At 35.9% G+C, this 17,055-nt stretch overlaps 1 protein-coding gene across 2 annotated transcripts in view; it reads right to left on the bottom strand.

The window, feature by feature from the left end:
- Positions 1-17,055, bottom strand: part of DPH6 (diphthamine biosynthesis 6) — a 344,518-nt gene that overhangs the window by 248,582 nt on the left and 78,881 nt on the right. For both annotated transcript variants that reach the window (XM_023230224.3, XM_023230226.2), the window contains exon 4: positions 2,529-2,602. In XM_023230224.3, the coding sequence (XP_023085992.1) occupies positions 2,529-2,602 (74 nt within the window). The remainder of the gene's footprint in view (positions 1-2,528; positions 2,603-17,055) is intronic.

The raw sequence follows: 17,055 nt of genomic DNA, 5'->3' as shown, positions 1-17,055 counted from the left end.
TTTGCTTAAACGTCACTTCCTCAGAAAGGACTATAATTGTTTAATCAATTAAAGGTAATATAGATAATGTAGTACAATACCTAGATAAAATAGGTATTCAATAAATGATAATCAAAGCCAAGTGACTTGCCCGAATCATACACTAACTGGCTGAGATCAGATTCCAAACCAAGAATATAGCTCTAAAACCCAGTGTCTATAAGGTTTATAAGTAAAATCCACTGTCCCTAGCATCTGTAAGGTTACTTGGCTGACTACTCTGGCCTATACTGATCTCTCTCTCTCTCTCCCCTCTCAGAGATCCCAATACTTATTAAATGTACCATGTTTGGTCATTTACTCATACATGGCCTTAAAAATATCACTATTGTTTTTCATTTACATATACCCTGACTTTCAAAAAGCCAAAACCTTCCTCATTGCAGAGATTGTTGCATGTAATTTTCCCTTTTAAAATGTCTCAGAGCATTTAAGCAATGCTGAAGCAGTTAATAAATACAAAAATAGTAAAATGGGAACTACCCATGTAATACAAACACTAGTCCTTGCTGTCCTCTCACCCAATGTTTAAGGCTGACTGATCAAAACAGCCTCTCTACCTTTTTAAACGAAGACTTATTTTATTTAAAAAAAAAAATGTTTTTTTCCTGTCCTTATTGTAAAATTTGTGGTTGTTGCTTTGAAGTTCCTCAAAACCTCTTGACTATAGACTTAAGTAAAATTTTTTTCCTATTTAAGTTCTTTAACAGTTCAAAATATCATGGCTCAAATAAAAGTACTCTGTAAATCACTGCTGAATTTGAACTTGTGACAGCTATTAAATGCTTTACATTCTGAAATTATGATAACGCAACACAAACTAAAATTTGGTCATAGACTAATTCAAAATTGAGTTTGTGAACCAACAGACTGCCAGTAACATTACTTTTGGAATTTCAAGGATAAAATAATTGTAGATATGCTTTATAACATAAAATCTATTCATCTGTTCAACCATGTGTTGAAGTGTACCAGAGACTGTGTTTTGAGAAAGTCTCTACCCGTGGGCATGACATGTGCCCTTCTTCCATATATGGAATATACACGTGACAGGCAGCCTCCTAATGAGGAGCACGTTTTTACTTGGCTTTTTAACTTTCATAAATAGATGTCATCCCTATCTCCAGTTTGGCTACCCATTAAAGTATGTGGGTTTGAACTTATTAAAAAACACTAATTTTTAAACAATTCTCAGAGAACATGATCTAAAACTTGATGACAATACTATTATTTCTAAAGTATGGCTTAAGGGATATGCAATTCATCTCCATCTGTAGATCGGTTGTTCTCAACGGTAGATCTACATCTAGGTAGAATGCAAGGAAAACTTTCTCAAAATACACATACCCTTCTTCCCCACTCCACCATCATCATCCATCGTCCAGAGACTCTGATACACCTCTAAAATGTAAGATCATATTTCTCTTCACTTAACTATGCTTTACCCTGTTTTCCCTTCATTCACTCTTAAAATTCTGTATTTTTTTAAACGGCCCTAAATCCACCATGGAATTAGAGAGAAAATAAATAAAATAAAAATGAAAATTAAATTTTCAAATCTATTAATATGTAGGTTTTAAATGAGATAGTAAATAGGAATGTTTCTTTATCAAGAATATAAAAATATTATATAAATACAGCCATTATCTTATTCTATTTATCCTTTTGACTAGCAAAATCAGTTATTTGTAGGTCAAATTGTGCTTAAGAAAGATAATGGGGTCCAATTTTTTTTGTTAATATAATTATGCCCAGAATCTCTATACAATATTATATTTATCTAGATAAATTAAAAATGAAAAGTAAACTCATTCAGGTCGTGTCTTGCCAGGCCAACATTAAATAACCAATATTATCATTTTACCTCATGATTTTTGAATAGATCAATAGAACTGACCGTTTTGGTATGTGCAGCTACAGACTAAATGCTTCACTAGTGCTCCCTCCCTTAGGGGAGCAGAGAGGGGCTAGGAGGAGGGGAGGAACATCCTAAAACTTCCTTGAAAGTTGAATGGCTTTATATGTAAGTACTTCAATCATATAAATATTTTTGGACAAGAATTGAATTATATGAACCAAAGAAGAGATGACGCCTTAGTAAGCACTTTTCTTCTTTAAAATATTACTGTACTGATTTTGTTATCTCTTGATTTTTATTACAAATGATGAGTTAAAAGAGAGTAACAAGATATACTAAATCAAATAAGAAAAAAATGAAGATAATACTTCTCACTAAAAAAATCTGTCTCAATTCTATGATAGATTATTTTTCCTTACACTAAATAAGTTAAATTTTCTCATGTGTGATATAAGGATAGAAAAAAGTAAAAGCATGACTTTTGTTACTGAGGTAAATACATACATTTAGTTCCATGGAGCACATAGACTACCATACCTATTTATAAATTGAATACGATTATTGATTTTTCACTTACTCACATTCTTAAAACACATACACTTTAAAAATTAACAAATTAATGTTTTCTTACACATTTTCCACTCGAATACGCTGATAGTCAGAAAGTATAGCACCTACTGATATCCCCTCTACTTCTTCTTTTTCCTGAAAATAAAGGAAAAAACCATAACTTTAAAAATAAAGTTAACAAATGGCTCCACATCACGCTCTGAAAATTATAAATGAACTGCGTCTCATCTAGAAAACTACCTCAAAGCAGAGTAATTTACTGAAAATATAATCGACATTCAGAAAAAATTTACATATATTTAAATCATTCTCTCAGCTGTGAGAAAAATAATTATGGTTTTACTTAAAATTTAAATAACTAGAGATCCCTTTCCATGGAGAAAGCAAAGACTTAGGCAGCACTTCCAAAATGTTTCACACTTAACGTATTTTTAAAGACTCACTGATGTTCGATGGAAACTTTTGAGAAATTTCTATTTAAGGACACTATTTTCCGAGATTGAGTAACTTCTTTTAAAAATTAAGCAATGGCCTACATAGATAAGGGAGCACAATAATTTTTACACAAATCTTAGGAAAAAATGATTGAAATAGGAGTATCCAGAAAAGCAGAGATGGTAGAGGCATTGCCTGGATAACAGTATAGCACTGTAGATAAAGAATTCTGTCATGGGAAGGAAGCAATGAATTATTATCAACATAGTTGCAACTGAGCGCATCCAGCAGAATATCCGGCATGGTCCCAGAGGAATGACAACTATCCTGTCTAGCACACTCATTAATGAGCTGGAGGAGAATGTCAATTCAAGTATGATCAAGTTTGCAGATGATACAAAGCTAGACTGGATTAAAAAGAAAAGAAAACAAGATCAATCAAGTACATGGATGGATTATGGACAACTTGGGGATTTGAAAGGACAGGTCCAAGATAAGATTTAATGTAAAGAAGTATAAGATAATACACTTAGGGAAGAATAATACACAATATGGGTGTAAACTAGGGAACTGTTACCTAGAAAACAGATATGAAGAAAATGACTAGGGGGTGATTACTAACAACAAACTGAATAGAAATTCTCTGAATAAGTGTAAAAGAAAATCCATCCTAGCCTTCGGACGTACAAAAGAAACTACTTCAGAGAGATCACTTCATTATGAACACTCTGGCCTTACCAAACTTGGACAACTAGAAAGAAAAACAAAAGTGTTTCACATAAAACAAAAGTTAATATTTCAAGTCATACTGAAATAACCCTGTGTACCTAAAAGGATGCCATAATAAATAAACAAAAATGTGCAAAAGGAATTTTTCATGTCTTTAAAGTCAACTGAAAATTTGCCCTCCGAAATGACAGAGAAATACCTGTCCAAATCACCCCAAAATAAAACAATTCTTTTTATCAGATAAGGTTTCAGGAAAAGAGCTATTTCCTTTACTTTCCTATTTCAGCAACTTTGTGAGAACATTTGCCTATAACCTTTCCCTAACCTTCCTAGCCATATTTGTTTTCATAGAAGTCATTGTATTCATTAGAAAAAGTCATAGCATAGAGTTCCTTATTAAACGTAAATACAGTATAGATTGGAGTTGTTGAATAATGTTATCAAAATTTTAGTTATATCCCTATATCATATAGATGTTTATCTGAAGTTCTGCTATAAAAATAATGAAGTACTAAATATAGACATATAGGAGTGTGTGTATTTCTCCAGAGATCACGGAAACAAAGACAAGAGTCACTGGTGTTTTCTTCCTTCCCTAAGTCAAATTACTATTTTCTTTTTTATAGACAGAGACTCTGCCGCCCAAGCTGTACTGCAGTGGCACGATCTCGGCTCACTGCAACCTCCACCTCCCGGGTTCAAGCAATTCTTCTGCCTCAGCCTCCCGAGTAGCTGGGAATACAGGCACATGCCACCACGCCCGGCTAATTTTTGTATTTTTAGTAGAGACGGGGTTTCACTATATTGGCCAGGCTGATCTCAAACTCCTGACCTGGTGATCCACCCACCTCAGCCTCCCAAAGTGCTGGGATTACAGGTGTGAGCTACTGTGTCTGGCCATCAAATTACTATTAAAATAATAACTGGAATTTATTATCCATTTGCCATTCACTAGTGTGCTATGATTTTTATTTAATGCTCACCACAACCCTAAAACAATTTCTTCTTTGTATACATGCATTCTCTGGAATACTCTTCTACTTCCATCTATTTTATTTCATGTATTTTTAAATTTTTAATTATTTATTTATTTAGAGACAGAGTCTCACTCTCTCTGCTGCCCAAGCTGGAGTGCAGTGGGGTGATCTCAGCTTCAGGGTTCAAGTAACTCTTTTGCCTCAGCTTCCAGAGTAACTGGGACTATGGATGTGTACCACCATGCCAAGCTATCTTTTTCTATTTTTAGTAGAGATGGGGTTTCACTGTGTTGCCCAGGCTGGTCTTGAACTCCTGGACTCAACTGATCCACCCACCTTGGCCTCCCAAAGTGCTGGGATGATAAGCTTGAGTCACCGCATGTGGCCCCATCTATTTTATTTTTTATTTGATAACACTTAACTAATCAGCACTAAGTAAATTCTGACTATTCTTCAACACTGAGCCTATATATAGATCATTAGTTTTATTTGTTCAATAATTTTTTTGAGGCCTCCTGGGTTCAAGTGATTCTTGTGCCTCAGCCTCTTGAGGAGCTGGGATTACAGGCATGCGTTGTGTCAGCAAGTCCAGCTAATTTCTGTATTTTAGTAGAGACAGAGTTTTGCCATGTTGCCCAGGCTGGTCTTGAACTCCTGACCTTAAGGGATCTGCCTGCCTCGGCCTCCTCCCAAAGTGCTGGGATTACAGGTGTGAGGCACCACACCTGGCCCAATAATTGTAATTACTACTGCCTGGTAGAAATATGGCCCTATTACTTACTAGCTCTGATTTTGAATGTTACTCAATTTCTCTGTGTCTGTTTCTTCATCTATAAAGTGAGGAAAAAAATATCAATTCTTATTTTCCAAGGTTATTGTGGAGATTGAATAAAATAATTCAGGTAAATACCATAGTATCTAGCACCTAGTAAGCATTCAGCAAATATTTTCTTCTTTCATTATTATGATCTCTACTATTCCTATTACTTCTATAACTACCTGTGTTACTACTTCTACTATTACTACTACTGACTACTACTGCAGTCATCTCTCATTATCAGTGGGGGGTTGTTTCCAGGAATCCCCCTAAAAGCAAAATCCACAGACTCTCAAGTCCATTATATAAAATAGTGTAGTATTTGCATACAACCAATGCATATCCTTGCATAAACTTTAAATAGTCTCCAGATTATTTATAATACCCCAATACAAGGTAAATGCTATGTAAACAGTTGCCATACTGTTTTTAAAATTTGTGTTTTTATTGTTGTATTCTTATTTTTTATTGGTTTTTCCTCATAATATTTTTTATCTACAGTTGATTGAATCCATGGATGTGAATCCGTGGATACAGCGGGCTGACTGTACTGCTACTACTGGATTAAAAACCTAACTCTTCCATTTTGACGGACAAAGCCCTTCACTAATGGGCTTTAACACTCTTTCTCATTACGACTTCTCAAGACGAGCCTACTAACCCTTGACACTCAACTCTAGATAAAGTTGCAACACAGTTTTCTAGCACAGTGAGACCTGAATAATCCAGGGATAAGAAAGACTTCTGATTCCTTAATCATTCTGAACACAACTACAAACTTCAAACAAAGGGCAAAATAGATATTTAAAAGATAAAAATCTACCACATAGTCAACCTACGCCTTAGAAAAGACATAGCTAGGTTCAGGCCCTGATCCCTGACCCGTTATCATTTGGGAGAAAAAGTCAGTAAATAAACAATAGCAATGTAAGTGTCAGCAGAGAAAAAAAGAGAATGGCTACTAACATAAAGGATATACTGAGACAGCATAAACACAGCCAAATGAATCACCTTGTGTCATAGTTGAAATAAAACCAAGTATGCTACAGGAAATTAGTAATATAGACTCTGGGACCCTATCTCTACAAATTTTTTAAACCAACTCAACTGAGTTATAATCATGTACAATCAACTGCATACAGTTAAAATGCATAATTCAATCATTTTGGATTGAAACCAGTGAAACTGGTACCATAATCAAGATAGACATCATTTCAGTTATTCCCAAACAGCTCCTTGTGCCCTTTGCAGTCCACTCTCCCTTCAAACCTGGAAAGAGACAAGGAGAGAACCTAAAGAATGGGATCAACGTTTCTACCTTAAATTACTATTAACTGAGAAAGAAAATATATACATGTTTTAAAAGAAAATACTTCATTTATTCAGTTTTGCATATGTTGTATTCAATCTGTTTGCTAGGTATCTTTGTGTGGCTCATACTGTCATAACAAAATACCATGTAGACTGGGTTGCTTAAACAACAGAAATTTACTTTCTCACAGTTTTGGAGGCTGGAAGTCTAAGCTCAAGATGCCAGCATGAATTCTCTGGGACTCTCTTAAGGCCTCTCTTCCTGCCTTGTAGATGGTCGACATCTTGCTGTGTCTTCACATGGTTCCAGGGGTGGCAGGAAGAAAGTGCAAACTCCTTTCTGGTGTCTTTTCTTACAAGGATACTAATTCTATCATGAGGGTCTCACTTTCATAACCTCATCTAAACCTAATTATCTCCCAAAGGAGATCCAAATACCTTCCAAATACAATCACATGTGAGGTTAGGGCTTCAATATATGAATTTGGGGTGGAGGGCATAACGAGTTTATAGCACTATCCAAGTAGATAAGACTATTAGGTACACTGAAGAAAACTCTGGTGCTCAAGAGAGTATAGGAATATATGTGGGTGTTGTCAGCATATACCTGAAGCCACGGGAGCAAACAAGAACCTCAACGATAGGATATAGGGTGAGAAGAGGGCTGAGCGGAAGACCCTGGGGGTACACCAACATGTAAGGAGAGGCAGGAGAAGGAAACCCCAGTGAAGACGTTGGAAAAGAGTGGTTGTAATGACAGAAGATACAATCAGGATAAAGTAATGGTGTGTGCACAAATATACAGAAATTTTTGATGAAAAGGCAAGGACAAAGTAACAATATTACCGAGTACCCAGTATGCACTAAGATTTATGTTAGGTACTTTGTATATCTTATTTCAGTTATTCTTCATAAGAATCCAAAATAATATTAAACTGATTTTATATGTGAAAAATACAAGGTGATTAGCCCATTCAAGTTAACAAAGCTGGTAAATAAAACACCAAGCCTTTAAATTAAGGACTGTCTACCAACCACAGCTGTGCTCTTTCTTACTGACATAGCACCATATGCTATAGAAACTTCAACAAAACCATTGTATTTTACCATTAGGGGGTTGATTATGACCATTTAGGAGAAAGCTGCAGTCATGACTAACAGAAAAAAGAACAAACATTTGAAGGAAAGACACATACACTGCCAGTTCTTCAAAGAGTGAATTTCAGATCCTCAGAGAAAAAAAAGTATAATCAGTGAATGAATATCTATTACTAAATTTAATAGAATTTGGAGACTTTAATTCATATTAAATTACATTCTTGTCATCAAGATAACCAAAAGCTAATCAAGTAGTAGAGACCAAAGGGGAAGAAAACAGAAATTAAAGATAATAATGTTAGTAACTGAGATGTCAGAAACAAAGACCGGACCCTGAACAGGCTGGCACATTGCTAAACCACAGGGGCTCTCTGACACAAGTGAAACTATTCAGCTTAGGCCATTATCACTATAAGTGATGATCTATAAGTTCAACTCAGGAAATAAAGTCAGCAAGAGCATCATTGAGTATTAGAAACAGCAGTGCATAATGTCATTAAACATTTATGTTAGTTACTGCTCTCAACAATGTTCTGAGGTAGATTATCATTATCTTCCTCACTCTGTAAATATGGGACATCAACAGATTCTTACGAAGTCAACTGTGACCACATTAGAAAAGCAGGCATCACAGGCCCGTTTGTTGCTTAGAATACTTTTCCTCCCCCATCTCTGTCAATGTGAATCACACCTGCAAGACTGCTGGGAAGCCAGTCCAGGCAGCTGTCTGACCTATGTCGACAATTTTAACAATAGAGAGGGCACGTCCTAAAGCAAACAGATACTTACAAACTGGTTAAAAAAAAAATAGGTTAATTACTAGAACTATTTCCACACCTATCTGTAGGCAAAAGAACAGTTATTCCAAGAATTTATTCAGAAAAAGCCAATAAATATATCAATATAATGTTTAAGAATCCAAGAGCTGAATCTAGATGATCAACCATGGTTCTCAGAATACATTTATTTTTATTGATTGATTGATTGATTGACTGACTGAGACGGAGTCTTGCTCTGTCGCCCAGGCTGGAATGCAGTGGCGCAAGCCTGGCTCACTGAAAGCTCCGCCTCCCAGGTTCAAGGAATTCTCCTGCCTCAGCCTTCGAATAGCTGGGACTATAGGCACATGCCACCATGCACGGCTAATTTTTTTGTATTTTTAGCAGAGACGGGGTTTCGCCATGCTGGCCTCAAACTCCAGACCTCGTGATCCGCCTGCCTCAGACTCCCATAGTGCTGGGAATTACAGGCGTGAGCTACTAAGCCCAGCCAGAATACATTTTTGTTAATGTACAAAGAAAAGCCACAGCAATCTTCATATTCTTGCATTCAGACTGGGAAGCACTATGTAGTAAACAGTTGATTTTTGCAACTGGGAGTGCACGGGAGTGTCCGTGCACATGCACAGACATGCTGTACATGTATAAGTCAAGTGCAGTCTTGGATCTTTTAAATAAAATGAAAAAAATTCTTAGTTGTGGTTTTTTTTTTTCTTTTTTTTTAAGGAAAGGAAGACCAAATCTTCTTTTGGAAGTATACATGGCACACTACTAACAGTGATGATACCCTGGAGAGTGGGAATGGGTGGAGAATGAGGGAAAGGGGTATGGACTTCCACTTTTTACTTTATACACTCGTATTTCTTAAACTTTTTTTTAAACCAAGAATATCTAAAAGGAAGCTTTAAAAAATTTACGGTGAAAAAAGAAAAACAGGGTAATATTCTTCAAAGAACCACTTACTCTCTTCGACAGAGAAGGAAAGCTACATTTTCCCCCTAACATTCCAGCATTTGGATATCCTAGGTAAAACACTTTCGAATTCTGATTTAGGCTGCAGATTCAACAAAGCTCTTAATCCGGCACATATATCCATCCCACACAGAAATCCTTCCATACTGCTTCTCATTTTAGGAAATGGCACAACATATATATTGTTATTCAGACCAAAAACTTTAGATTCACTCATGATTTCTCTTTTCTTTATGACATGCACCCTATCAATCAGTAGTTCTGTTAGCTTCACCTTCCAAAAATATCCAGATTCCAACCACTTTTCATCACCTCCACTACTATCATGCTAGTCCTAATGACCACCACCTCTTAATTTGACTATTACCATAGCTTCCTAACTGGCCTCCCTAAGTCCACTCTTCCTCCCTGCAGTCTATCTCCACAAACAGAGATCTTTCTAAACACAAGCCGCGGCATGAAGCTTCCCCAATTCAAAATCCTTCAGTGACTTCCCATTCTACTTAAGAGTAAAATCCAAGCTCCTTGCAGATAGCCTTAAATGTATTATATGCCTGGACCCTGCCAACCCCTCCGACATCACCACCAACTACTGCACTCCCGAGTATACTCCAGTGATCCACACTGCAGTCCTTACTGCTCCTCAAACACCTATGTTTGTTTCCATCTCAGGGTCTCTGGGCTTACCTTTCCCGGTGCCTGTAAAACACCCTCCCTAGAATTTATGGGGCTTGTTCCCTCACTTCTTCCAGGTCTCTGTGAAAGTATCTCAGAGAGGACTTCTCTTTCTAAAATACCCCTCCTATCCTTTCACCATCACTTTCTATGTCCTTGCCCTGGCTTTATTTTCTTCACGGTACTACCTAAAATTATATCATATTTTTAAAAATTAAATTTTATGTTTAAAATGTCTGTCTCAGCTCCATGATGGTACTTGGTCCTGTTTCCACTGTAATCTCAGCACTAGAAAAGTACCTGGTACAATATTAAATAAATATTTATAACTGAATGATGTTGAATACATAAAACTACAGTATTTCTGTACTTAAACAATCACCTAAAACAAAGGCAATAAATAGAAATAAAATTACCATTTGGTAATATATATAACAAAGAGTATCTCTGTCTTTCAAATCAATATGGGATGAATTAACACACCAGTAGTAAAAATGAGGAAAGTATATATATATATTTTTTTCTTTTTTAAAATGTTTTATTATACTTTAAGTTTTAGGGTACATGTGCACAACGGGCAGGTTTGTTACATATGTATACCTGTGCCATGTTGGTTTGCTGCACTCATTAACTCATCATTTACATTAGGTATATCTCCTAATGCTATCCCTCCCCCACCCCCCACCCCACCACAGGCCCAGGTATGTGATGTTCCCCTTCCTGTGTCCAAGTGATCTCATTGTTCAATTCCCACCTATGAATGAGAACATGCAGTGTTTGGTTTTCTGTTCTTGCAATAGTTTGCTAAGAATGATGGTTTCTAGCTGCACCCATGTCCCTACAAAGGACATGAACTCATCCTTTTTTATGGCTGCATAGTATTCCATGGTGTATATGTGCCACATTTTCTTAATCCAGTCTGTCACTGATGGACATTTGGGTTGGTTCCAAGTCCTTGCTATTGTGAATAGTGCCGCAATAAACATATGTGTGTATGTCTTTATAGCAGCATGATTTATAATCCTTTGGGTATATACCCAGTAATGGGATGGCTGGGTCAAATGGTATTTCTAGTTCTAGATCCTTGAGGAATCACCACACTGTCTTCCACAATGGGCGAACTACAATCCCACCAACAGTAAAGTATTCCTATTTCTCCACATCCTCTTCAGCACCTGTTGTCTCCTGACTTTTTAATGATCGCCATTCTAACTGGTGTGAGATGGCATCTCATCGTAATCCTAATCGGTAATTTTTAAGAGAATAAATACAAATAACTAATTTCAACCTTTTAAAAAAACAAAAAATAAGCTAAAAGTAGATACTTTTTGTCAAACAGATATATACGAGTATGTGTGTGTGTGTGTGTGTGTGTGAAAAATCTGATGAACACTCAGATTAGAAGTTGATGAGTGTATGGGCAATTGCATGATCTCATATGCCACCAATGGGGCTGTTATTAGTGCAACCTTTCTGAAAAACAATTTTGTAGTATGTATCATGAACCTTCATGATGTTTATTCTCATAGTCCCAGAAATTTCAAATTGATATCCAGAAATGCAGTCTATAAAAATAATTGTAAATGTGCACAAGTTTATATATAAAAATATTTATCATATTTATATTCTACATGTAAGTGAAACAAAAATTAGAAAATCCTAAAATCCTAAACACAACGAACTGTGGTACATTTGGAAGAGGGAAAACAAAGCAGTCATTAACAGACATATTTTCAAAGGACATGTAATACAAGGAACTACTAATGATATAAGGCTAAGCGAAGCAAATGTACATAAAATACATACTAAAATATGTATTTTTTGAAATAGCCCTAAGTGTAGAAAGCAGACCAGAAATAGACCAAAGTGTAATAATTCTTCTTTTGGAGTAGTATTTCATTTTTGCTATTTTATTTCCAACTTCATATTTTAAGTATTTTTACAACCCCTGTATTACTTTCTTAATTAGAGGGAAATTATATTAAAAATATACCTATGGATATATATATACATTCATCTCTTATCCCATGTGCTGGTAAGCTGTCAGACACAATCATTCATATATTTATCAAAAAGTAATTTTAAAAGTCCCACTTCGTGACAGGTCCTATACTAGGAAAGTTAAAACACATTAGAAAACAGCACAGTTGATGTTCTTAAAAAATCAAAATCTAGTGATAAGAAATGCAGAGGAATGGACACATAAAGAAATAAGTCAAATGTCTGGGCGCGGTGGCTCACGCCTGTAATCCCAGCACTTTGGGAGGCCAAGGCAGGCCGATCACGAAGTCAGGAGTTCGAGACCATTCTGGCCAACATAGTGAAACCCTGTCTCTACTAAAAATGCAAAAATTAGCTGGGCGTGGTGGCACATGCCTGTAATCCCAGCTACTTGGGAGGCTGAGGCAAAAGACTCGCTTGAACCAGGGAGTCAGAGGTTGCAGTGAGCCAAGATCATGTTACAGTACTCCAGCCTGGCCACAGAGCAATACTCTGTCTCAAAAAAAAAAAAAAAAAAAAAAAGAAATAAGTCAAATATGTGATATAAGTCTATATACATTATAACAGACCACAAGGGAGACAATTCTCGCCTATAGGATAACATTAGGAAATACTTCTTTTAAAAAAGTTATACTCCAGATACTAAACAGTCAGAAATGTTGATCCTTTGTTCTTCTAGATTATAAGAAAATAGATTCATAACAGATAACAGCTCCTACTGATGTCTTCCGACAGCTTCCCTAACACAGCATTTATGTACAACATCTGACAAATATTTTTTTCAAAGAAACAAATCTGGTTCTAAAAAGAACTATCAACAATTTATCTGCCAACAAATCCTCACAATCCTAACTGTTGGTCTCCATTTGGTGGCTGATTGTGTGTTTGAATCTTCTATTAAACAACCAATCAATAAGGGCCTGATATGTCATTAGTTCTATTCTAATCACCAAAATGTAGACCTGTCTATAAGAGTTTATAACCTAGTCCTAAAGATTTGTTAATGACTACTCTCAAAACCAGTGCACTAAAGTGTCAAGAACATACACACATGAGGATGGAAATGGATTTCTACTATAAAATGTACCCAATGTTGTTATTCATATGCAAATTTCAGCCATATTACATACAGCTAAAAGGCAACCAATACAGAGTCTGAGATGAGGAAGACATTCAGCCATATGGTCATAGTGACGATTACAAGTTTAGCAGAAGGGATTAAAGGTAGAAATCTAGACACAAATTAGACTGTTGACTCAATATCCACTTGTCTCAATACTGAAATGCTGGCTCACAGAGCCAACAAGGTAATTGAAAACAAGCTGTCCTTTCTTATAAATGAAAACTAGGCCTACTTATTACAAAGATAAGAAGATAAGCAGCTTGCATTTATCAGGGATATAATTTTCTTTGAAAAATGCCTCAGTTACCGGTTTTATTCTGTTAATGAGTTCCTGCCTGTGGAGAAAAAAAATGATCTTCTGAATTCAAAGTGTTTTTCATCTGAAGGGCATTCTAACATTTTTTAATACGAACCATTCATAAAAGCAGCACACTTGCATTATAGCTCTGAGTGGCAATATTTGGACTTCTGGTAACACGACATTATTAAATAAACATTTGTGAATGCCAGCGACGTTCTAGGGCCTGGATAACTAAGTGAGAAATTTATAGGGCAAGTATAGCATTAGATGCGTTTTCCTTAAACTTCAAATTTTTCACTTTGGTGGAATTACACAAGTCTAGGCTAATAAAAATAACCAAAGAAATGAATATTATCTTAAATAAAATAATTCTGAAAGTGACACTTAGAATTCCAAGTAATATATTCAAGAATCTAAAATATTGCTGGACTAAAGAAGCTTTTTTTTTTTTTCTTAAAATCGTCAATATGAAAAAATTTCTAAGATGGAAAATGATCACCATCTGGAGCTCCCCCATTAAACAGTGAGCTCATGACAGAGTATTGGGTCACTAATTTGTAGTATTATTACCTCCCATTGTGGGCTTTCATTAAATAGGGGAAAAAGTTGTTAAGGCTGAAAATAAAATGACAAAGAAATTGCAGAAGGACATAATTTGTCAGTTATATCCATTTAAAACAATGTGTTGTTTTACTTCTAAGTCTCCATCTTAGTTGCAACAGTATGAAGTCATCCCAGATGAGATTCAACCTACATGTGAAACTAAACGGAAGTGTAGCACTACAGTTGTTTATTTTCCTTGAGTTTCTGAAGCAGTCTTTCTGCTAAAAAGGTAAGGTGGGGCCAGGCATGGTGGCTCACATCTTTACACCCAGCTACTCTGGAGGCTGTGGAGATTGAGGCTGTACAGTGACCCTGCCACTGAACCTCCAACCTGGGTAACAGAACAAGGTTCTGTCTTAAAAAAAAAAAAAAAAAAATTAATTAAAAATAAATAAATAAAAGATAAGGTGATATTTTGAGGATTTCTGTGAAATGTCTAAACAATAGCAAGCAACAAAAATAAATAAGGAAAAAATTATATGGTTCAATCCTTTATTCTCCTAACTGCTTCTTGGGAGAACACAGTAACACATTCAAGAAGTCTTCATTTCTCAGTACCTCAGTTTGGTAGTGTTTAATCTGTTCCGCAGCTGCTTTCTGAACTCATATTCTAAGCTGCTAAGGAAATGTCCTTTGATTTGTTTGAGATAATTTTAAAATGAAACCTATATAAACAGGAGTAAAATATCCTAAAATCTACACTTAAATCACTACTTCAAGAAAAAAGTCGTTTATGTAAAATTTCATTTACAATCATAGGACCATATTGAAATGTATACAGTTATAAGATATTTAACAATGGGCATACATTCTAAGGAACGAGTCATCATGCTGTTTCATCATGTGAACTTCACAGAGTGTATTTATATACACGTAGATGGTGTAGCCTACTACACACCTCAGCTATATGGTACAGCCTATCGCTCCTAGGCTACAAACCTGTACAGCATATTACTATGCTGAATAATGTAGGGAATTGTAACAATGGTAAATGTTTGGGTATCTAAACATATCTAACCATAGAAAGAGTACAGTAAAAATACAATTAAAAAGATAAAAATGATACACCTTTAAAGGGCACTTAGCATGGTTGGAGCTTACAGGACTGCAAGCTGTTTTGGGTGATTCAGTGAGTGAATGTTGAGTGAATACAAAGGCCTAGGACATTACTATACACTACTATAGACTTTATAAACATGGTATGCTTTAGCTGTACTAAATTTATAAAACAATTTTCTTCCTTAAATAAATTAACCTTAGCTTACTGTAACTTTTTTACTTTATTGCTAATTAAGTTTTTAATCTGTTTAACTTTTTTACTCTTTGCAATAACACTTAGATTAGAACATAAATAAATTGTACAAAATATTTTCTTTATGTCTTTATTCCATAAACATTTTTCTATTTTTAAAACATTTTATTTTTCACTTTTTAAGCTTTTTTGTTAAAAAACTAAGACAAAAGGCCAGATGTGGTGGCTCACACCTATAATCCTAGCACTTTGGGAGGCCAAGGCAGGCAGATTACCTGAGGTCAGGAGTTTGAGACCCACCTGCCAACATGGTGAAACCCCCATCTCTACTGAAAATACAAAAATTAGCTGGGCGTGGTGGGGCGTGCCTGTAATCCCAGCTACTCAGGAGGCTGAGGCAGGAGAATCACTTGAACCCAGGAGGTGGAGGTTGCAGTGAGCTGAGATCGCACCACTGCACTCCAGCCTGGGCGATGGAGTGAGACTCCATCTCAAACAAACAAAGAAACAAAAACAAACAAAAAAACTAAGAAACAAGCACATGCATTAGCCTAACAGAGTCAAGGTTATCATTAACACTGTCTTCTTCCTCCATATAATGTCCCACCAGAAGGTCTTCAGGAGTAACGACTGGCATGGAGCTGTCATTCCTATGACAAGGCCTTCTTGTGGAATACCTCGGAAGGACTAGCCTGAGGCTGTTTTACACTTAATCTTTTTTTATAAGTAGGACTACACTCAAAAATAACAATAAACAGTCAATGCAGCAGATTTGTTTATACCAGTATCACCACAAACACATGAGTAAAATGTTGTGCTGTGTATGACATTAAGATGGCTGTGATGTCAATAGAAGATAGGAATTTTTCAGTTCCATTATAATCGTATGGAAAGAACACCGTGTATGTGGTCCTTTGTTAACCAAAACATTGTTAAGTGGCACGGGCTGTCTAAATAAATATCAAATAAATTCCATAGTTCATAAAACTCAATTTTTTGAAGAATACTTCATTGGATACAAGTAAGGCTATTTCTCAAATTTCAATCTGCTTCAACATTCACTCAGCCAAACTGAATTTATCAAGAAACTAACTGCAAAGCATTGTGCTTATCATTTTACGCTATTCATTATCTCATTGTATAATCCTAATAATCCTTCAAGAGAGTTTTTATTAACTTCATTTTACAGAAAAGAAAGAGGTCTAGAATAGCTGCATAACTTGCCCCAGATTTGTCAATAATAAATGAGATGTAGAATTAAACACCAGGTGAATATCTGCAGGGAACAATCACTGAGCTGCCTATCCACCCCAAGTGAGTCACAGACCATCCCAGTCTCTGCCTCATAGTTCTTCTTCCATGCTCTTAAGCTAACTGTCTTGCCTGCTCAAAACCCTCCAATAGTCACATCTCACTCAAAATAAGCCAGATCCCCCATTATCTCTCTGTCCTCATCTACCATTCTCCCTTTCACGGTAGGAGCAAGGGAAATCTCTGGGGTGGGGGTCAAGACTA

The sequence above is a fragment of the Piliocolobus tephrosceles genome, chromosome 6 (genome assembly GCF_002776525.5).
Source record: "Piliocolobus tephrosceles isolate RC106 chromosome 6, ASM277652v3, whole genome shotgun sequence".
In the NCBI taxonomy this organism is placed as follows: domain Eukaryota; kingdom Metazoa; phylum Chordata; class Mammalia; order Primates; family Cercopithecidae; genus Piliocolobus; species Piliocolobus tephrosceles.
The sequence above is the reverse complement of the archived record's forward strand: the minus strand, read 5'-3'. Positions and strand labels throughout refer to the sequence as shown.